Raw genomic sequence first — 22,416 nt, 5'->3', positions numbered from 1 at the left:
GGAACCTTCTATTAAAAGATCTCCAGCCTCTTCTTGTATGTTTTTTTTTTTTTTTTTTTTAAATCTTATTATTATTAAATTATCTACTTAATCAATTCTGTATTTTAAGATCAGCATCAAGCCATCAACAAGAAGACAACATCTAAAGTCTGTAAGCAGAGGTAAAAAAAACTTCCATTTTGTACTGTGGGTGAGTGTATTTTGATGTCACACTGCATACAGACTTGTTTTCAAAGGGAATATTGCACGTAATGGTAGTTAATTTAGCTCACAACAGAAACAACTTTAAAGATTAATTTGATTAAATAGCTAGTCTGAATTATTACTTGTAAATGGGGAATTTCATTGGTGGATAAATCAAACTTACATCTTGAAGTGTAAACTTAATAAAAGTGTGTAAAAATGTCCCATTACAGGTGAATGGATGAATGAAAGGCTTTATTTCCAACTAAAAATTAAAATAAGATGATAAAAAACAAACAAAGTGTCCAAATGGAGTAAGCAGAAGTGAAATGTCTAGCTTATATCTCTACCCCTATTATTTTAATATTATTCCATCAAATTTTTAAATGAATTTAGAACTACTCTACAAACAAGTATCCACAGTTTATTTGTCATAGTACAAATCCAAACTTTAGCACAAATAAATGCATGAAAGTAGCCTATCATCCTCCAAGATTAAAAGTATGAACTGAGCAGAATAAACCTTTTCCCCCCCCAGGGATCAATCAAGTCGAATCTACACCTAAATGAATTTAATGAAAAATTCTTTATTGTTTTATTGATCTGAAGTTGCAAAGCATGTCAGGCTACTTGTTTGATGGATATAATAGAGTAAAAAGTATATAAACGTATATTCATCTGAAATACGGTGGATTGGGCCTATACAGTAGGGAGAAGACCAAGTCAAGTGGAAAGTAGGATATATAAGATATCTATCATTTTCAACCACTGAAACCATCAATTTCAATGGTTGAGTTGAAGACCTTTTAAAATCCACCACTGAACATTTTGCAGAGTGCAATGCAAATGCAATATCATTTTATATGTCTGCAACTGGCTAATCGTCAACAGTTCATCCACGACGGTGAAGAGTATCAAGACTCCTCAAAACACTGCCGTGACCCGGATTCGAACCGGGGTTGCTGCGGCCACAACGCAGAGTACTAACCACTATACGATCACGGCGAGCTGTGCTTCGGACGACTGGAAAAAACTGTTCTGCACTCAAAGTCCACTGATCTAATGTGGATAACATTCAGCACAACGACAGACTGCTGATTAAAAAACAGAAAGCTTTCTAAAACTTGAAAAATACAACAACAAAAAGTCAAACTAAAAAGCAATACTTTGGCCATACAGTTTCTTTCAATGCAAAGATCCTTTATGAAAAGGAGTCATCACTCAAATATAAAATATAGGACCGACATGATGTACAGAAGCAGATGGAAAACGCGCCTGGGTTACTTGTTCTTAAGAAGGAGTTTGGTTTAATTTGTATTTCTTCAAAAAGCGTTCAAGAATAAATTGTTCATTTTGTTTTAAAACATAAAATACAAATAAAGTTCCGAGTGAGCCATCTTGTTTTTTTTGGTTTCCATTTGAAAGCAGGCGTGGTTAAAGGGAGTTTAAACATGCAGTCGCTTGCTGATTGGTCGTAGGCGATGTATTCATACGGATTCTGCCTGTTCTCTTCACTCATTGGATAAGACGTAGCCGTTGCTGGCCTATGATTGGCTGAAAGCAGAAAGCGAACGAATTCAAACCCCAAGCAGTGTGTGTTGTTGAGGGAAGCGTGTTTTAACGTTTACTAGTGCGGAGCCGTCAACATTAGCAGCAGCTTAAACAAACTACCTGCGTAACATGTAGCAAGAGCAGCAGGCTATTTTACTTTACTTAAAATGTCAGAAACTTTACCTCCGACTCGAGGGGGACTTCTGGATTTCAGTCCGGTGAGGAGAGACGTCGCGAATAAGGAGAACGATGTTCCTGTTTTGAGTTTGATTCAGTTTTCAAAGGCTCCTTTTGTGACTTTTGGGACCGTGAAGTTGGGGACCTCCAAGTCGGCTGTGTTGCGGATTGAAAACCCCACGGAGGATGCAGAAGCGGAGGTCATTGTTGAGAAGATCTCCTCCAGTAAAGGGTTTTCTGTGGACTACAACAGCTTCACGATTCAGGTTTGTTCCGAGCTAACTATGCTACCTCAAAACTCTCCTCTACATCCATTCATTTCATAATGCTTTGTCCCCTCAGAGCTGTGATCATGTTCAAGAGCTTTTGCAACGATAAAATAATATCTAGAGCTCGTGTTTTAGCATGAGCTGTTTTTTTTGATGGTGCATTTAAATATTTGTTTGTGTGTGTTTTGTGTCTGCAGCCTGGGGGCTCGTTTGGTCTGACAGTAACCTGGACCCCAGCAGAGGAAGGAGGAATCAGAGAGCTGCTGGTGTTCAATGCCAATGGAGTCCTCAAGCATCAGGCTGTTCTGCTGGGGAGAGCAGAAGCTCCCAAAAAGAAAAAAGTAAGAATCCTGAGCTGCTCATTGACACTCAAATATCCTCCAATGTTATGCATTCTCCTTATATTCTAGTAGACATGCAAGGATTATCTGTTTTAATTCCCCCCCCTCCAATTGTGTGAACTTGTGTCTGCTAGTTTTTTTTAATATTAAGGTTTTTTTTATGCATCTAAAAACAATGCAAATGCATCTAAAATGTAAAAAGATGTCATAACACAGCCTCAGGACCGACCACCAACTTGTTACCCAAATTTCTGATATTTTTCAACTAGTTGGGGCTGCGAACAACAGACTGGTCGATTAAATGCTGCGTTCTTGTTGGCTGTGCTATTTGTTTAGTTCATTGTCTTCTCGCATAATATTTGCACACAGTTTTTGTCTCGTCTGGTATCCTCTCACCTCTTTCATTTTCTGCCAAAAGGCTTCCACACCTCCGATTTAAATGACGGTGGTGTGTCCAAAATTTCAAAATCTACAGCTTCTGACGCTCACCACACCTTTTTGAATCGATTTATCCAGATTTTAGGATTCATCTTTACATCCCTAGTGTTTCATGTCAAATAATTGCTAAAACCTCCTGCAACCTCCTACAATGCCACGCTCTGCAAAACATTTACTTTCTAATTTTTATTAAAACATTGTTTTAATTGCCTACAAAGGAATAACAGTTTGGTCCGTTGACAGATAGATAAATGTTCTGTCTTTGCATGATGTCTTGCACGTAATGCATCTAATAATCTCGCACTAAAGGGGAATAATCCTTAGATTGCACCCATCAGGGTTGATGAGAGACAAGCATCCGTAAAATATAAAGACACAATCACAGAGCAGTAGATACGTGTATAGTGTTACAACATGACCTGTTTGTTTTTTTAGAAATATGGTAGGGAATGTGCTAATCGGACTTTTTAATACTTTAATTCTAAATATGACATTCATGCTTTTTATTTTCCTCTCGTGTTTCAGAAAAGCTTATGGGACACAATCAAAAACAAAAGAGAGGGCGAGAAAGTAGCCGCACCCAGGAGGAAGAAGCCGGAACAACCGCTGAAGATGTCGGCCAATAAGACCTTCCAGGTGTCCCGAAAACCACAGTACAAACGGGAGAAGCCCCGCAGCCCCCTCGCCTCTCTCAACGAGGGCAAAGCTGTTCGAGAGCGATCCCTCTCCAAGTACAGTCCCCTGATGGACTACCCTCAGAAAGCAGAGGAGCAGGACACCTCTAAATCCAACCAGAGGCAGCGGTCTCTGGCTTTGACGGACCAGGAGAACGTCCACCCTCACTCTCCTCTCGTCCTGCTCGTCCCAGCCGCCAAGCTGGCGGACTCGTCTGACACCCCGACGAGCAATCCAGAAAACAAAGGTCTGCTGAGAATGCTGAACAGGACGCTGTCCCCTATCGGGACCCCGGAGAGGTTCAAGAAGCTCATGCCTCATATTCAGTCAGACAGCCCAGCTCCTCTGAAGTCCGCGGCGGATTCTGAAGAAGCCGACAGTGGGTTAACCGGGACCCCGGCTCTGACTTTGAAGGATGCTCTCGCTCTTATCGACTCCGATCTGAGCCATGTGAGCGCCAGTCCTCGGGACGCCAGCTCCAGCTGTGGGTTTTCAGATTCACTGGAATCAAAAAGTGTGAATCACGGCTGCGCACCCGGGCTCAAAGCGTTGCCTGACAGCCCACCTGTGCACGAGTCCAATGAGCCCAGACTTACCTTCTTTGTCAGCAAAGGGGTTGATGTGTCGGCGGCTGATACGGCAACAGAAAGGGTCAAAAAGGCTTCTTTTACCTCCGCCACGGTGATTAAAAGCAAAGCTCCAGAGGAGACAAACTGCTCGAGTGGAAGGAAAATAAAGAAGTCAAGGCGGAGGCTGTTGGAGAGAACTCTGGAGCTGTCAGGCAGCAGCAGCAGCAGCAGCCAATCCGAGTCTGGATCAGGAACTCCGAGTCTCCCTGTTATAGATCCAGAAGCCAACGGAAGGCCAAAATCTGAAGCTGCAGACTCTCTATGTGATTACAGGAATCAAACCTTCCCCAGCCTGACTCCTCGGCCCGACGGCTCTCCCACACCTGTCACCTTCCCCGTCACCTCCATCGCATCTTTGTCTCCTGCTCGCTTCTCCTTCCCTTCCACTCCACCGCCTCCTGCAGTCCCCGCTTCCATCGCTTTAACCTTCACAGCTCCATCGCCCTTGGGCTCATCATCTCCTCTCCATCAGAACACCACATCACACCGCAGCCCGCGTCAGCTGTCCCCAACGGTTTTGCCGCCTCCGTGCGTCCAGGAAGACCAGTTTCCCGTTCAGATGGCGGGGCAGAGCAAGAAGAGGAAGAGCGAGGAGTTTTTGAAAAGTGATGCGAGGCCGCAGGAGGCCGGGAAGACGGAGCGGGTTAAGAGGAGCAGGGTGGTGGCGGCAAAAACGGAGTCGATAAGATCGCTCCAGGAGAGGAGGCAAGCGTCGCTGAGACAGCAGCAGAGTGCAGCAGGTGAGTGGAATCCCACCGCAGCAGAATCGATCGGTGCTTCTCCCCAAAGAGGGGCGTGGTGTGCATTGAAGCCTCGATGCACTCCACTGTTACTACTTTATTTAAATCTCAAGACACACCGGCAGGATCGTTCCACACTCAGGAACACCTCATCGTGTGTGCGCAACAGTGGTGAACTCCAAGCTGCTCACTCTGCAGGGAGAATTATAGACAAGTTTCAGACTTCTCAAGTAAATGGACAAAACACTTTCACACATATATTTTATTCAACCTTTATTTAACTAGTTTGGTCCCATTGAGATTAAAAACCTCTTTTTCAAGGGAGACCAGGCCGCAGCTAAAACACAAAGTTACAGACGGAGACACAAAGGGAGACAAAGTACATTCACTCAATTTTGGATTCAAATAGAGAAGATCTATGAGTCAAATCTGAGAGTCAGTTGTTCAAACATTCAAGCTTGAAACATTGACATCGTGTAGAATCTGCTTCCATGTCTTTCATTTTAGATTTAAAAACATTTAAGGACTCCAGCTCCTCGAGATTTAAGTCCAGTGTTTCCCCTAGGTTTACAGCGTTGGGGGGGGGGCACGTCACGCCGACACACTTGAAGGAATCTTGGTGTTCATGTGTTACTTTTAATGACAGCTGTCCTTTTTCTATCGGAAAGGTATCCTTAATTGACTTCTTTCCCTGATTTCCGACTCTATCCATTATCCTATCTCTACAATAAAGGCCCAAAAATATATATATATATATATATTTTTTTTACTTGACCTTTCAAGGGGGGCGGGGGGTGTTGGGGGGCGGGCCGTCCCCTAATATAATGGTAGAGGAAACACTGAAGTCATTCTACAAAAGACTCCAGTCATATCATCGTACTACATCTACATCACCCATCAGAAGGGTGAATCTAGTTGAAATGATTTTTAAGAAGTTGTTTTAAAGTGTTCATGAATGAATGGATGCTGCAGCCCTCTCTTCTGCACCTACATACCTGGGAAATGGCGGCAATTCTTCAAAGTGAAAGTAGTTAAAAAAAAAAAAAGATTGAGTCTCAGTAGGTTGCTGTTAAAATCATTTGTGTCTTCACACATGGGAGTCAAATGATGTATGTCTTTAAGATTCTGTGCAAAGTGTATCTGCCCTGTCCTGTGACCCTCTGTATTTACTCTTAAGTGTCCCCCCTCTACCCCCCCAGGCTCCGTGCGCTCCATGACGTCATCCTCTCTAAAGACTGTGAGGTCTGCAGCTCCTGCCCAGGCAAAACAATCGAGCTCCAAACTCACCTCCAGAGGTATCTAACTGATTAAGAGTTGATTTTATTTTAGCTGAGTAAGTCCGGTAAGCCCTTTTCACACATGAACTCCTGACACTCTCAGGATAAGATCACAGCGTTGAGGTTCTGATGTTTTCAGGAACTTTCCTTTCCGTGTTGTATGCACTCGCACACTGTTTTGGATGGGATGAAGGGGGGGGGGCAGGCAGGCAGGCAGCTGGGCAGTGCATGCTGAAGTAAGAGGAGGAAGGAGGGGTCTTTTGTAATGACCCCTGTGACTGTAAACATCTGAGGCTATAAAGCAGAGACACTCAGAACAACACAAGTTACGTCATCACCCTGCCCACCCGCTCGAGGTGAATGTTCCAGACTATCACCTGCTGCGTTCACACACCAGCTCACCGAGGCTGGCTGAAAAAAAAAAAAAAAGTCCAAATAAATTCAGGGTCTGTCCTCGGCGTTCTTTTCAGGATTGCATTCAGTGCATGTGTGAAAAGGGCCTCTAAATGAGTTAGATTTCAGATTTTCTCCGACGTAATCGCTGTCAAAATTCAAAAGTGCTTTGATGTCTGTGGCTCAAACAGGTGCTACATCTCTGAAGTCTTCTGGTGCTCGGTCTGTGAAGACGGCAAAGGTTGTTGCTGTGGCTCAGTCAAAGCTCACCTTTATAAAGTCGGTGCAAACAGGTACGTGACGCCAGAACAATCCAGAATCCACATTTTGTAACAAGTAAAAAAAAAAAGTTGTTTTACATGTTTTAATTTTACCTCCAGCCATACCGAGACACCCGATGCCGTTTGCCGCCAAGAACATGTTTTATGATGAGCGGTGGATCGAGAAGCAGGAGCGGGGCTTCACCTGGTGGATCAACTACGTCCTGACCCCCGATGACTTTAAAGTCAACACTGAAGTCAAATGTAACCACCTTTATATTTGCATCCAGATACTTTGTTCAGTGTGCACATTTCAAAACTGAAGCTGAGTATCTAAGCCTAAAAAAAGGAGCCATGACATCACTTTTTTTTTTCTTTTTTTTTCATTGTATGTCTCGTGCAGTGAACGCCGTGTCCATCGCCATGGGCAGCGACCACAAGTTCAGCGTCCCTAAAGCCCCCACCAAAGAGGAGATGTCTTACAGCACCTACACGGCCCGACGCAAGCTGAACCGCCTCCGACGCTCTGCCTGCCAGCTGTTCACCTCAGAGGCCATGGTCAAAGCGATCCAGAGGCTCGAGGTGGAGGTGGAGGCCAGGAGGCTGCTCGTCCGCAAAGACCGCCATCTTTGGAAGGACATAGGTAAACAAAGATCTTAATGTTAAACCTGCTGGATTTATTTTTAAGTGCACTGGAGTTTCAAACAAACCGTGTTTATTTTCATCTTCCAGGCGAGCGAGGGAAAGTCCTGAACTGGCTCCTCTCGTACAACCCGCTGTGGTTACGGATCGGTCTTGAGGTATTCTGACGCAGCGCTCTTCTCTTCTGCTCTTTCACTTTGTTGTACAGGATGTTGCTTAACACAATGTTGCTCGTTCTCAGACAATCTTCGGGGAGTTGATCTCACTGGAGAGCAACAGCGACGCCCTGGGTCTGGCGCTGTTCATCCTGCAGCGGCTGCTGTGGAACCCGGACCTCGCCGCGGAGTTCAGACACGCCAAAGTGCCTCACCTTTACAAAGACGGTAATTTCATGATCATGTGAGAAATGTAGTAGACGAGTCATTTCACTGTGATCAGAATGATAGTACGTGTTAAATCGCTCTGTAATGATGAAAGGAAAGGTGTGGCTTTAAAACCATTATTCAGTCATTTCCTAATAGTCCCCGTATTGAAACATGTTTGTCACCATCATGTGTGTCCCTTCTCCGTTCAGGCCACGAGGAGGCGCTGTCTCGCTTCACGCTGAAGAAGCTGCTCCTGCTCGTGTGTTTTCTGGACAAAGCCAAAGAGTCTCGTCTGATCGAACACAACCCCTGTCTGTTCTGTCAGGACGCAGAGTTCAAGGTACGCTCAGGTTTCCCCGTGTCAGCAACAGTTTTTAGATTTATTTATTCACTTAAAAAAAAAAACATGTATGGAGGTTTAGTTGCCATGCTACCCTCAGTGAACTTCATTCTAAAAGGGAACAGATGCATCAAATGACACATTTGGTAAAAAGCACTGAAGTATTTTTTCAACACGTTTTTTCTCATCTGGTTCTATGAGGATTGACCTCATTTACTGCCTTAACTCAGATGTAGATTTGACCGGGGTTAAGAGCAAAATGAGGCTCGTGTTTTGAGTACAGATTTTAAAGTTAAGAGGAACATTTCTGAATTAACACTGATCTTTCAAATAAATGATGTTTCCTCTCGTGAGTTCTTCTCTGCTGGTGTTCACTCCTTCCATCTTGTGTCCATTGTGTTTTCTCACAGACCAGTAAAGACCTCCTCCTGGCCTTCTCCAGAGACTTCCTGAGCGGGGAGGGGATCCTCCCGCGGCACCTCGGCTACCTCGGGCTGCCCGTCTCCCACGTTCAGACGCCCCTGGACGAGTTCAACTTCGCGGTGAAGAATTTAGCGGTCGACTTGAAATGCGGGATTCGTCTAGTGTGAGTTGAGACCTCGAGACTTTAAACGTGGTGCTTTGATCCTCGATGTGATATTTGCTTTTTTCGCCGAAGGTCAGACTCGGCTTCATGTCAGACTCGGCTTCATGTCTCTCTCCTCACAGCAGAGAAGGATTTAAAGAGGACATATTATCCCCCTTTTCTGCCTTTTCAAACAGTCTCCTGTGGTCTAAATCAAACATCTGTGCTGTGCTTTGGTCAAAATATAACATGAATCAAGCACCAGAGGAGGTTTGTGACCCTGTATAAACCAGCTCTCTCAGAACGCTCCGTTTTGGTGTGTGTGTCTCTTTAAATGCAATGAGCCCCCCCTGAGTTTTCACAGTAAACGTCACTCCTCTGTAGCGAGAATAAAAATGGCAGACCTGCTCTAAAGTTTTGCTCTAGGCTGGGGGTGGAGTACATGGGTGGAGATACCAGGGGAGGGGATTTATTTTACCAGAATCCCACTGTGATGTCACAAGGGGAGCAAATTTGAAACGGAGCATTTTTCTTTGTGTTGTAAGACTTATGCAGACCACAAACAAAAGACTGGAAGGGTTTATTTCACATTTTGTGGGTTGGTAGACACTCAGGTTACCCAAATATATGTTCAAAAACACTGAAAAGTGGATTTTTCATAATATGTCCCCTTTAAAGTTTAGGAGACTCAAGCAGAGCAGTGTGCTAGAGAGGATTTCCTCATTTTGGGATTCACTTTCTTATTGATAAAAATGTGTTGCCCCTTGATCATGTTGTTTATTTTGCTTGTATACTTCCTTAAATGCACAGAAACACAGGTTGAAACATCTGCATGCATCTGTTTAAGTTCTTAAGAGGTGACCTTCTCGGAAACACGTCTAATTTCTCTCTCTCAGCTCACAGCTTTGTTTTTTTTCTCTTCGCTTCCTCTCAAAAGTACGACAAAAAAGGGATTCTCGCCAGTGATTTATGAGACATTTGTTTTCCTGCTTCCAGACGTGTGATGGAGCTCCTCGTGCAGGACTGGAGTTTGTCAGCCAAACTCCGCATGCCGGCCATCAGCCGCCTGCAGAAAGTCCACAACGTCGATTTGGCTTTGCAGCAGCTCAAGAGCAAAGGGGTGGACCTGAAGGATGAACACGGTAATTAAGAGTTTCAGCTTGACGGATTTTTGCATCTTTTTTTTTAGTTTCTGTGCAACACTCTCTTTCACTGAAGTGTTACTTATTTAGTGTTTTTACACACAAAAGAGTTTCCTCCACTCTGTCGCTTTTTTCAATTCATTTCTTAAATCCTTCACTTGAGTGAGAACAACAACGTCAGTGTCCCCGCTCACCTTTTTGGGTTTGATTGTTGTTTGTTATGTCGCTGAACAGCAACATAATCGGATCACTTTGCACCTTATGATGCTGCATTTGCTGCGTTAAACTTTATGTGACAAAATGATCGCTTCTGCATACATCAGAATGTGTTAGAACGAGTACGCAGGGTAAAAACAATAACTTTGATTTATCAACTTAATCCCTAAAAAAAAGACATGATTGAATATTTAAGATTTGCTTTTGTGGACATGAAGAGGCCTCAGTAATGGCTTTAAATGAACAGTTACTTTAATCGTCCGTCAGTCTGTGATTTCTTCTTCTTTTTAGTGTTGATGATATCCATTGTCTTTATTTTCAGGGGCGGCCATTGATGCCAGAGACATCGTGGATGGACACAGAGAGAAAACTCTGAGCCTCCTGTGGAAAATCATCTTTGCATTTCACGTATGTGTCTGACTTTGTTTTCAGTTTTAGTCTTTGTTTAGCATGTGGCCAGAGCTGACTGACATGCTGTCATCTAACCATGTGCTCAGGTGGAGGTCATTTTGAACGAGGATCAGCTGAGGGAGGAAATCTGCTTCCTGAACAGAAGCTTTCGGACCAAACTGAGGCTGGCGTCCCTTAAAGCGGACCGGGGTCTTCAGTCGAGTCCTGCAGGGACTCGGTCGGCGTACGAGCACAGCAGCACTAAGATCACTCTGCTCATGGAGTGGGTCCGAGCGGTGTGCGACTTCTACAGCCTGAAGGTGAGTTTGAAACTTTTCTTCCTTTGATTTCTGGAGTTTGTTTTAGCTTTGACTTGACTTCTTCTTCTTGTCAGGCAGGACGCAGGGAGACTTTGTTCTGAACTTTGTAATGTCGTGTTTTAATTGAGCAATTAAGCTGTTGGTTCGTAGCAGCCTGTGAGGCTCTTGTCTCTTTGCTCTTTGTCTCACCTGAAAACACCTTGTTGAGGAGCATCTTCAAAGCTTCAAGTTTGTCTCTACCTTTTCAGACTGCTGCACTTTCTTCTGGTTACTAAACAAACGGCAAGGACGTGCTTTATGGAAAATGTTTGCACCAAAGTTGACCATGTGTTTCAGTTTCTTTAAAGGTATAACATGTAAATATATTGTGGAATAACAACTTTCTTAAAAGAGAGACGGCCCCGCCCACTCGGGGACCCTGATGCTAGCTGCACAGTGACAGAGTGACGGCTAGAGTCAACAGACTTTCCAAACCAAAGTGCAGACTTCCTAAGGCCGAAAACAGATCATCTTTAGGATGCATTTTCAGATGTTTATTAGCGCTCGTTTGCAGAAACCTGAAAGTGAAACAGGAAGGGAGGGGGGGGGAGCTGAAGGATGGAGGAGGTGTGTCTGAAGGGAGCACTGTTTTGCTCTGAATGTCAGTGAGCATTTTAAGGGACCAGAAATATTCCTCAAACTAAATATTAGCCTTCAGAAAGTCGGGTTTATTACGTCTCTTTCTCTATTAGAACAGCTGTTTATCTCCGCTGTTCACACGGCTGGACATCAACACACAACTTCTACCTAAACATGTAGCCCTCCCCCTCCTGTGAAAGTGAGTTCACAGTCTCATGATTTCCCCCTTTAAAAGAAAAGTCACTGAGGTCTGTCTGCGTGTGCAGGTGGAGAACTTCACAGTGACGTTCTCGGACGGCCGCGTCCTCTGCTACCTCATCCACCACTACCACCCCGGCGTCCTGCCCGCGCAGGCTGTCAGTCACAGCACCACCCAGACGGTGGAGTGCTCACGGAGGGGGCGACTGGAGCTCGACTGCTCCGCCAGCGACTCGGACAACTCCTTCGACTACCCGCCAGCAGGCCACAACGGTACTTTAAATTCACTTCATGATAAGGTTTTACTTCAAATTGAACAACTTCTTTCTGTAAATATGTTTACAGTAATGGCTCAAATATACCAATTTAAATGATTTAAAATGTGTGTTAGTTTTATTTATTCTTTGTGGCTTACGACCCCCCCTGCCCTAGAGCACAGCTATTCTTCATGTTTTTACTATGAGTGTGATTATCTCGATTTACCGACTAATAAAACCCTTTTATTTTAATCATTGTAACTTGAGGTCAAAGCGAGCGGCTGACTTCAGATGTATGTAAAGGCATTTTAAAAAAAGAAAATGTAGCGACAGTTCCTGACTTGTTATGACTGGATCTGTGCATTGTTGTTTTTTTTTTATTTGTGCACAGGCATCGGCTCTCCGTCGGTTGAATTCAAAGAGCTGCTGGAAAATGAGAAAAACAACTTCAGGCTGGTCAACACGGCCGTGTCTTTCCTGGGCGGAGTCCCCGCCATGATCAACCCGGCCGACATGTCCAACACCATCCCCAACGAGAAGGTGAGAGCAGACCTGGAGGTGGTCTTTACCCCTCCCCTCTCCCTGTAGACGTTATTTTGTCAGCAGAAGAAGAGTCAAAGACGGACTCGCTGCCTCGTTATTTTTCATTATTGTGGACTGAAGATTCAATAACTGATGTTTGAATGGAACAGTATCAACTACAAATCAAGGAAGTGATTTGTAGCTCTATGTCCAAAACTAAATAATCTTTTTAAAGCACAAAGTCATCAGGGTCTCATCTAAAAGATTTGTCTGCAGTCATGCAATAAACAGTGTAGCCTGAAATCAATCTTAGAACCTGTTTAAAAATCTTCTAAATCTATTGAAGCTTTTGTAAAAACAGACAGAGCAACATGTCTTTATTCACAGAGCTCTTTTCTAAACTTCCCTTTCCTTCATCTCCAGGTGGTCATGTCGTACCTGTCCTTCCTGTGCGCTCGTCTTCTCGACCTGAGGAACGAAACCAGAGCAGCTCGGGTCATTCAGGGCGCCTGGAGGAAATACAGACTGAAGAAAGATCTGCAGCTGTACAAGGTTAGTTCAACGTTTGATAAAACTCCAGAGTGTGATGAAAGTTAGTTTATCTGATGTAGACACTTTGGTCCTTTTGGTCCTCTGTCTGTGTGGAAGCTCAAGTTGTGCACTACAAACCTGAGTCTGTGTTGATAATGTGGCTCACATTTTCTTGGGAGCAATTGCAGTTGCCAGTTGAATGATAATAGACAGAGAAAGGAGTGCATGATCTTAAGTTGGTGAACACTGTTAAGTTGATCTTGTTCCTGGTTTTTGTTTGGTCACAGGAAAGAAACATGGCTGCTGGGAAAATCCAGTTACTTGTGAGGAGTTTTCTGCAGAGGCGCCGAGCTCAGAGGCAGAACGAAGCAGCCGTTCTCATCCAGTCGCTCTGGAGAGGCTACGCTGCCCGACACAGGATGAGGCTCCAAAAAGAGGCTCAACTTCGGACTCTGCAGCACAACGCAGCGACTGTCATCCAGGTAGGTGTCTAAACAAGACCGTTGAGAGGAAAATGTCCCATCACACCGGACATATTTTTTTGCTGTTTCCTCTGGCTCTTGAGGCGAGAAAACAAGAAAAGTCAGAATTTATTGCATTATTAAGATCAAATAAAAAGAAATGTAAACATGCAATGCTTTCTCAATGAGCAGGCGTATGTTTAGCTTATTGGATGTAGTCAGATGAAGCTCATGCTAGCTATCAGCTGCCCTCATATTAAATGGTGAGAATGTAGTGGTAAGATAAAATGTGTTTAGGAGGATTTACAACTAAAGGTGTGTTAAAAAACGAAGAGCAGCAGACAGAAAAGGAATCAGTGATCTATAGCTGATATGCAGTCTTTGTTTATTGACTGCACTTCATATTGTTTATGCAATATTAAAGAACATACAATGCACATATATACTTCTCTTACTGTGTAGGCTTTGTTTACGTTTACACTTAAAGTGTGATTAGATCATGCAGGACACTTTTCAAAACCAGGTGTGATCAAGGCCTCAAGCAGCGTGCACAGTCGTAAAGTAAAAGTGTTCCTGATTTGAAATATTTTTTGTAATATTGAAGCCTTCTTGTGTTATTTAGTCACACTATAAATGTTTGTTATCGTTTCCTGCAGACTCAGTGGAGGATGTTTTCGACCATGAGGGCTTACCAGCGCCTCAGATACTACACCATTGTTGTCCAAGCACAATGGCGGATGAGCAGGGCGGCCTCAGCGTACAGAAAGGTCCACTGGGCGACCACTGTCCTTCAGAAGCACTCCCGAGCTCTGGCCTTGGGAAGAAAAGATCGCGAACACTACCTCTCTCTTCGAGCTGCAGCCGTGAAAATACAGAGAGGGTACAGGAGGTGGAAAGCTGAGAAAACCTCAAAGGAAGATCGTGCTGCCCAAGTGATACAAGCTGTGTTCAAGAAATGGTACGAGGGGAAAATGGCTGAAAAAAACGCTGCCGCTGTTCGCATTCAGTCCTGGTATAGGATGCAGACATGTCTCCGTCAGTATAGGGAGATCAGGAGAAGTGCGGTGCTCATCCAAGCCCGGTACAGAGGCCACGCGCAGAGACGCTGCTTTCAGAAGTTGAAGCTGCAACACCGCTCTGCTGCCGTCATTCAGAGTGCCTTCAGAGGCCACGCTGTCAGGAAGCAGGTGGTGAGGATGAGATGTGCTGCGGTCTTCATCCAGCGTTGGTTCAGGGCCTCTGCGGAAAGAGACGCGGAGAGGCAATTGTTTGTGAGGTTGAGACGTGCTGCCATCACCATACAGGCGGCTTATCGCGGTAAAATGGCTCGGGAGTCCCTGAGACAACAGCACAAGGCAGCAACGGCGATCCAGGCAGCTTTTAGGAAATATGCTGCCCAAAGGCGCTACCTCCGTTTGAGGAAAGCTGTGTGTGTGATGCAGGAAAAGTACAGAGCCACGGTCTTGGCTCGTAAGACAAAGGAGGATTACGACGCTCTCAGGCATGCCGCTCTCACTTTACAAGCTAAATGGAGAGGCAGAGCTGACAGGAAGAGGATCGAGAAGTGGCATCGCTGTGCAACACTGATACAAGCTTACTACCGTCGGCACAAAGCGAAAACAGAGTACAGGTCCCAGAAGGCAGCTGCTGTCCTCATACAGCGTCATTACAGAGCTCATGTGGCCGGACAGGAGACGAGGAAAGCATACCTACACGTGAGAGCGGCCTGTGTTACTCTCCAAGCTATGTTCAGAGGCATGAGAGTCAGGGCGGAGTTGAAGAAACAACACCTGGCAGCGACCGTTATTCAGTCTTCAGTCAGGATGTTTTTATGTAGGAAACAATATTTCCTCCAGCAGAGTGCTGCGATAATCATCCAAAGCCGATACAGAGCTCTTCTAATGTGCAGGGCGCAGCAAAACAAATACAGCGAAATAAAGCAGGCGGCCTTAAAGATTCAATCTGTCTACCGGGGATTCAGAGTAAGACGAGACCTGAAGAGGAGGCACACCGCTGCCCGAGCAATCCAAGCTCAGTTCAGGATGCACAAAATGCGCATGGCATATCTCGCCACCAAGTGTGCTGCCATCATTATTCAGGAACGCTACAGGGCCAAAATGCTCAGGGACCAACAGATGCAGACGTTCAGAGGCTTGAAATCTGCAGCTGTCGTCATTCAGGCAGCGTATCGAGGCCACGTGGCCAGGAGGAAGATCACACGGCTGCACCGAGCAGCCACAATCATCCAGCGAAAGTTTTTCACCGTTAGAGAGAGAAAAAGATTCCTAGCTCTCAAGGCTGCAGCTCTGCTCTGTCAGCGCAGGTACAGGTTAGTGATCCTGGCAACAAATGACCGTTTAGACTACATATCAAAGCGTAGAGCGGTCGTTTGTTTGCAGGCAGCGTTCAGGGGGTGGCGGATAAGGAAGCAGTTGCGTATCCAGCATGCCGCAGCTTTAATCATTCAGTCTTACTTCCGAAAGTACCAGCAGAGAAGCTACTACAGGAGGCTCAGCTGGGCTGCAAATGTGTTGCAAGCACGTTTCAGAGCCAACAAGAAAATGAGAACAGAGATGCAAGTGCTGAGTGCAAAGAGGAGCGCTGCCGTCGTCTTACAGGCCGCCTTCCGTGGGATGAAATCCAGACAAATAATCACACAAAGACATCAGGCTGCTGGTGTTATTCAGAGAGCGTACAGAGCCCACTGTGAACACAAGCAGTATCTGACCTTAAAGTCCTCCGTCCTCACCATCCAGCGGAGATACCGGGCCACTGTAGCAGCAAAGGAACAAACGCTAAATTATCAAAACATGCGCAGATCTGCTGTGGTCCTTCAGGCAGCTTTCAGAGGACAGCAGGTCAGGAGGGAGGTTACTCACTGGCATCAGGCCGCAACTGTCATACAGTCTGTGTTCAGAAAACACAAAGAAGAAGTTAAATACAAGGCCATGCTCCTGTCTGCCGTCATCATCCAGAGATACTATCGGGCCTGCATTCTGCAGAGAAACGAGAGACAACAATTCCTTAAAATGAAACACTCTGCCATCGTCCTTCAGGCGGCCTTCAGAGGTCATCATGTGAGAAGCGGTGTTGCGAAGATGAACAGAGCAGCGACTATCATTCAAGCAAACTACAGGAGGCATAAACATCAGTCAGCCTTCAGGAGACAGCTCTGGGCAGCCTGTGTCTTACAGCAGAGGTTTAGAGCTCAGAGAGAGAGAAAGACTGAGATGAAACATTATCAAGAGGTGAGGAGAGCTGTCGTTGTGTTACAGGCGGCATACCATGGAATGAAATCAAGACAAATCATCAAACAGAAGCAACAGGCTGCTGGTGCAATTCAGAGAGCGTACAGAGCCCACTGTGAACACAAGCAGTATCTGACCTTAAAGTCCTCCGTCCTCACCATCCAGCGGAGATACCGGGCCACTGTAGCAGCAAAGCAACAAACGCTAAATTATCAAAACATGCGCAGATCTGCTGTTGTCCTTCAGGCAGCTTTCAGAGGACAGCAGGTCAGGAGGGAGGTTACTCACTGGCATCAGGCCGCAACTGTCATACAGTCTGTGTTCAGAAAACACAGAGAAGAAGTTAAATACAAGGCCATGCTCCTGTCTGCAATCATCATCCAGAGATACTATCGGGCCTGCATTCTGCAGAGAAACGAGAGACAACAATTCCTTAAAATGAAACACTCTGCCATCGTCCTTCAGGCGGCCTTCAGAGGTCATCATGTGAGAAGCGGTGTTGCGAAGATGCACAGAGCAGCGACTATCATTCAAGCAAACTACAGGAGGCATAAACATCAGTCAGCCTTCAGGAGACAGTGCTGGGCAGCCTGTGTCTTACAGCAGAGGTTTAGAGCTCAGAGAGAGAAAAAGACTGAGATGAAACATTATCAAGAGGTGAGGAGAGCTGTCGTTGTGTTACAGGCGGCATACCGTGGAATGAAATCAAGACAAATCATCAAACAGAAGCAACAGGCTGCTGGTGTTATACAAAGAGCATACAGAGCCTGCACTGAGCGGAGACAGTATTTGAAACTGAAAATGTCTGTCCTCACCATTCAGCAGAGGTATCGGGCCACTGTAGCAGCGAAAGCTCAAAGAAGCCAATACCTGAATATGCGCAAAGCAGCAGTCACCCTTCAGGCAGCTTTCAGAGGACAGCAGGTCAGGAGGGAGGTTACTCGCTGGCATCAGGCCGCAACTGTCATACAGTCTGTGTTCAGAAAACACAGAGAAGAAGTTAAATACAAGGCCATGCTCCTGTCTGCAATCATCATCCAGAGATACTATCGGGCCTGCATTCTGCAGAGAAAAGAAAGGAACCAGTTTCTCAAAATGAAACACTCTGCCATCGTCCTTCAGGCGGCCTTCAGAAGTCATCATGTGAGAAGCGGTGTTGCAAAGATGCACAGAGCAGCGACTGTCATTCAAGCAAACTACAGGAGGCATAAACATCAGTCAGCCTTCAGGAGACAGCTCTGGGCAGCCTGTGTTTTACAGCAGAGGTTTAGAGCTCAGACAGAGAGAAACACTGAGATGAAACATTATCAAGAGGTGAGGAGAGCTGTCGTTGTGTTACAGGCGGCATACCACAGAATGAAATCAAGACAAATCATCAAACAGAAGCATCAGGCTGCTGGTGCAATTCAGAGAGCTTACAGAGCCCACTGTGAACACAAGCAGTATCTGACCTTAAAGTCCTCCGTCCTCACCATCCAGCGGAGATACCGGGCCACTGTAGCAGCAAAGGAACAAACGCTAAATTATCAAAACATGCGCAGATCTGCTGTTGTCCTTCAGGCAGCTTTCAGAGGACAGCAGGTCAGGAGGGAGGTTACTCACTGGCATCAGGCCGCAACTGTCATACAGTCTGTGTTCAGAAAACACAGAGAAGAAGTTAAATACAAGGCCATGCTCCTGTCTGCAATCATCATCCAGAGATACTATCGGGCCTGCATTCTGCAGAGAAACGAGAGACAACAATTCCTTAAAATGAAACACTCTGCCATCGTCCTTCAGGCGGCCTTCAGAGGTCATCATGTGAGAAGCGGTGTTGCAAAGATGCACAGAGCAGCGACTATCATTCAAGCAAACTACAGGAGGCATAAACATCAGTCAGCCTTCAGGAGACAGCTCTGGGCAGCCTGTGTTTTACAGCAGAGGTTTAGAGCTCAGAGACAGAGAAACACTGAGATGAAACATTATCAAGAGGTGAGGAGAGCTGTCGTTGTGTTACAGGCGGCATACCGTGGAATGAAATCAAGACAAATCATCAAACAGAAGCATCAGGCTGCTGGTGTTATACAAAGAGCATACAGAGCCTGCACTGAGCGCAGACAGTATTTGAAACTGAAAATGTCTGTCCTCACCATTCAGCAGAGGTATCGGGCCACTGTAGCAGCGAAAGCTCAAAGAAGCCAATACCTGAATATGCGCAAAGCAGCAGTCACCCTTCAGGCAGCTTTCAGAGGACAGCAGGTCAGGAGGGAGGTTACTTGCTGGCATCAGGCCGCAACTGTCATACAGTCTGTGTTCAGAAAACACAGAGAAGAAGTTAAATTCAAGGCCATGCTCCTGTCTGCAATCATCATCCAGAGATACTATCGGGCCTGCATTCTAAAAAGAAGAGACAGAGAGAACTTCCTGAAAGTAAAACAGTCTGCCATCATCCTTCAGGCACATTTCAGAGGCTGCTGTGTTAGGAGGGACTTTAAGCGACAAAAGCAGGCCGCCGTTGTGATCCAGTCACGCTGGAGGTGTTTGGTGCAGAAACACGACTTCATGAGGAAGCGGGAGGCGGCGTTGATTCTCCAGCGGAGGGTCCGGGCGCTGCAGCTCGGCAGGTTGGAGAGGAACAACTATGTCCAATTGAGGCGAGCTGCCATCACATTTCAGACTCACTGCAGAGCCTGGATCGCCAGACAGCAGGTAATAATGAGCTCTATTTCAAATGAGCTTTATTTTACCTGGCTTTCTTTTAGATTTAACACCATAAATAAACATGTGACATAGCCCTTATAAAGATATAGAATGTTTTTATGTGATTGGATGATTTATCTCTGCATGATCGCTCGTTTTCCCACCACTTCTGAATGAACACCTTATGCATTGTTTATTTCTCTTTAAATCGATCCATCAGTCATTCCTTATTTCCTTTTAAGACGATTATGTCAAAGAAACCCTGAAAATTGTCTACCATGATGCAGCACTCGTAGTGGACAGATACAGCTGAATCTGTACAAAAATCAAAGAAAACAGCAGAATGCCTGGAAAGATGCTGCTCATATTTAAATGCAATGTCTGTCGTTGTGTTTCAGGCATTGGAGGAAGCCAGAGCAGAGAGGAGGCTTCGTTTTACATCCGCACTCTTCCACCATCTCAGTGCCATAAAGATCCAGAGAGCTCTAAGAGCTCACTGGGCTTTAGAGTCGGCCAAAAGACAAATCCATTGTGTCGTCACCATACAGGTACAGAGGGCGGGAAAAAAAGCCCACAATGCCATGTTGCTCTGATGAATTTAATTAAAAGAATCATTGAGGAGCACAATATTTTTCTCTATAATGATTTTCTTGTTTCCTTCGTAGCGATGGGTGAGAGCGAAGCAGCAGAGGAGACGGTATCTGGATGAGCGGAGGAAGGTGGTCACAGCCCAGAGAGCCGCCCAGCGCTGGTTGGCTCGTCGCCACAAAGCCGCGTCCGTCCTCCAGCAGGCCGTCCGCAGGTTTCTCCTTCTCAGGAGGCAGAAGAGGGTTCAGCAGGGCATTGTCAAAGCTCAGGTACGGCAGGCGAGGCTGGATATACTGCTACTGGTTTTTAATGCTATAATCAGTTCAACTATTAATACTGGCCGTGATGATATCCTGCAGGCTCTTTGGAGAGGACACCGTTCCCGCCGCCTGAACGACAACCCCAAGGTGGTGGCGTTAAGGCACCGCCTGCGCAAAGTCTCCGCCGAGGTCCGAGAGGAAGACAAACTTCGCAACAAGACGTCGTCCGCCCTCGACTACCTCCTTCGATACAAACACTTCTCCTACATCCTAGAGGCCCTGAAGAACCTCGGTAAGGCCGCCTCCGCTCTGGCTAATCACTCAAGAAATATGAGTTTATTATGAGCGACAAAAGCATCAGCAGAAGAGCAAATCTACTGTAGATGATGTTGGACGGAATGATTCTAAGTTACAGTTGAAGCAGATTCATCTGGGTTGCAAACGGCTCATAAACCTGCTTCTTACTGTGAGCATTTGCAAACCGTTTCTCCTGAGTGCTAAAACTGTGTCTCTGATGGTGTACGTTGCACAGAGACGGCCACCAGACTGTCCCCGGAGTGCTGCGAGCAGCTGGTCGAGAGCGGCGCCACCAACGTCATCTTCACGCTCATCCGCTGTTGCAACAGGAGCGTCCCCTGCATGGACGTCATCACCTACTCCATCCAGATCCTCCTCAACCTCTCCAAGGTACCGCCAACTTCCTGCAGATTTAAGGCACTTTTTTCCTTTTTCAAACCGGAAGTTCATCCACTTCCTTCCCACAGATCAGACTTTTTCCACTACACTTCCCACCTTTTTTTTTTGTTTCCAATCATTTCTCATCCGCTTTGTCTGTGTAAGCGTTTTCTGATTCCACCCGTCTCCTTGTCTTACCCTCAGTACCACAAGACCACCGAGGCCGTGTACTCGGTGGAGAACTCAGTGGAGACTCTTCTGGACCTGCTGCAGAGATACCGGGAAAAGGCCGGCGATAAAGTGGCAGAAAAGGGCGGCAGCATCTTCACCAAAGCCTGCTTCCTCCTCGCTCTCCTCCTGCAAGACAAACGCCGCGCCGTGGTCCGTCGCTCGATGACTTACAGACTCTTGTGACAGTAAATTTAACAGAAAGACACCTGATGTAGATTTCTAAATGTAATGGCTTTTTGTTTTTTCTTTTAGGAGGTTATGAAGCTTCCAAAGGTCCTGGACAAGATCCGCAGTATTTACCGCCTCACCGCACGCAAACACAAGATGGACGCCGAAAGGACGGTGCTAAAACAAAAGATGAACGCGTCAATCAACGGGAGCTTTTATGTTCCAGCGACGCCTCGCAAATCCAAACCTCCGCCAAAGTACGTGTATGCATGTTTTATTTAGTTCATGTCTGAGATGTCCTGATAATCCTTTGATTCCTTTATTAATCAACTTCCTGCCTTTGTTTTCCAGGTTTGCGCCGGATTGGGTTCTCAGAAAGGACAAGCTTAAAGATATTGTGGACCCTCTGCGAGCCATTCAAATGGTGGCTAACACACTGTCCATTGTGTTGTAAATATTCAAGCTTTCAAATCTGTATTCATCTCTTTTTTTTTACTTGAAGAAAATATTGTTTTATGGATTGTTTTATCTCCTTTTTTTTTTTTTTAAACAAATGGATTTCCATATGTAACCTGTAAATATTAAAATGGATTTATTTCTTACGTTTTGATCTTCTTTGTCTCTTTTCATCGTGTTTGCATAGTTTTCCCTGGCTCAAAACGAGAATGTAGATGTTTTCACATTATGCACTCCTGAAAATTTCTGGAGAATTTCAGGAGGACTATAACATAGATGTCACAATAACATCAAAAGAAGAGTGTAAAAGATCATACGGGAGAAAAGGAAAAATAATGCAGAAGTTTCATTACATGCAAGGAGATCCTACAGGTCATACACCTTGAAGGAACAAGCTGAAGACCCAGCTCTGTCATGAACGTCTACACACTTAATGATTTAGATGATGATTTTTGTTTGAAAATTACGATATTTAGGATGGTTTTGATGCTGACTAGAACAGCTGTCGATGTTGTGCTTTTCCTCTGGTCACTTCCTGTCAGCACCTGTGTGTCCGATCAGACTTAAAGCTATTGTTTGCTCTTACTGACGTTGTTTCCTCCTCTTGATCC

The 22,416-nt window shown here is 45.4% G+C and overlaps 1 protein-coding gene and 1 non-coding gene across 2 annotated transcripts; one reads left to right on the top strand and one right to left on the bottom strand.

Annotated features, from left to right (window-relative positions):
* Window positions 1–1,116: 1,116 nt before the first annotated feature.
* Window positions 1,117–1,188, bottom strand: trnah-gug (transfer RNA histidin (anticodon GUG)). The gene has a single exon. It is a non-coding gene; the product is annotated as a tRNA-His (tRNA).
* A 2,302-nt stretch (window positions 1,189–3,490) lies between these two features.
* Window positions 3,491–21,893, top strand: aspm (assembly factor for spindle microtubules). Its single transcript, XM_029277947.2, has 24 exons — window positions 3,491–5,003; window positions 6,203–6,298; window positions 6,865–6,966; window positions 7,054–7,197; window positions 7,337–7,576; window positions 7,666–7,733; window positions 7,817–7,958; window positions 8,150–8,280; window positions 8,691–8,866; window positions 9,842–9,987; window positions 10,526–10,611; window positions 10,701–10,913; window positions 11,798–12,002; window positions 12,378–12,526; window positions 12,932–13,060; window positions 13,327–13,521; window positions 14,157–19,436; window positions 19,826–19,975; window positions 20,093–20,284; window positions 20,375–20,567; window positions 20,808–20,962; window positions 21,155–21,331; window positions 21,434–21,606; window positions 21,701–21,893. Exons 1-24 carry the CDS (start codon window positions 3,572–3,574, stop codon window positions 21,801–21,803), a joined length of 10,077 nt encoding a protein of 3,358 aa, XP_029133780.2. The 5' UTR covers window positions 3,491–3,571; the 3' UTR covers window positions 21,804–21,893.
* Window positions 21,894–22,416: the final 523 nt, after the last annotated feature.

Source organism: Labrus bergylta, chromosome 6 (genome assembly GCF_963930695.1).
Source record: "Labrus bergylta chromosome 6, fLabBer1.1, whole genome shotgun sequence".
Classification (NCBI taxonomy): domain Eukaryota; kingdom Metazoa; phylum Chordata; class Actinopteri; order Labriformes; family Labridae; genus Labrus; species Labrus bergylta.
Note: the sequence above shows the minus strand (reverse complement) of the source record. Positions and strands in the feature narration are given on the sequence as shown.

Coding starts and splice junctions, on each gene's coding strand:
- aspm (XM_029277947.2), top strand. CDS start 3,572: ATGTCGGCCAATAAGACCTTCCAGGTGTCCCGAAAACCACAGTACAAA. Junction 6,299..6,864: donor CTCCAAACTCACCTCCAGAG/GTATCTAACTGA, acceptor TGGCTCAAACAG/GTGCTACATCTCTGAAGTCT. Junction 20,568..20,807: donor AGAGGCCCTGAAGAACCTCG/GTAAGGCCGCCT, acceptor TACGTTGCACAG/AGACGGCCACCAGACTGTCC.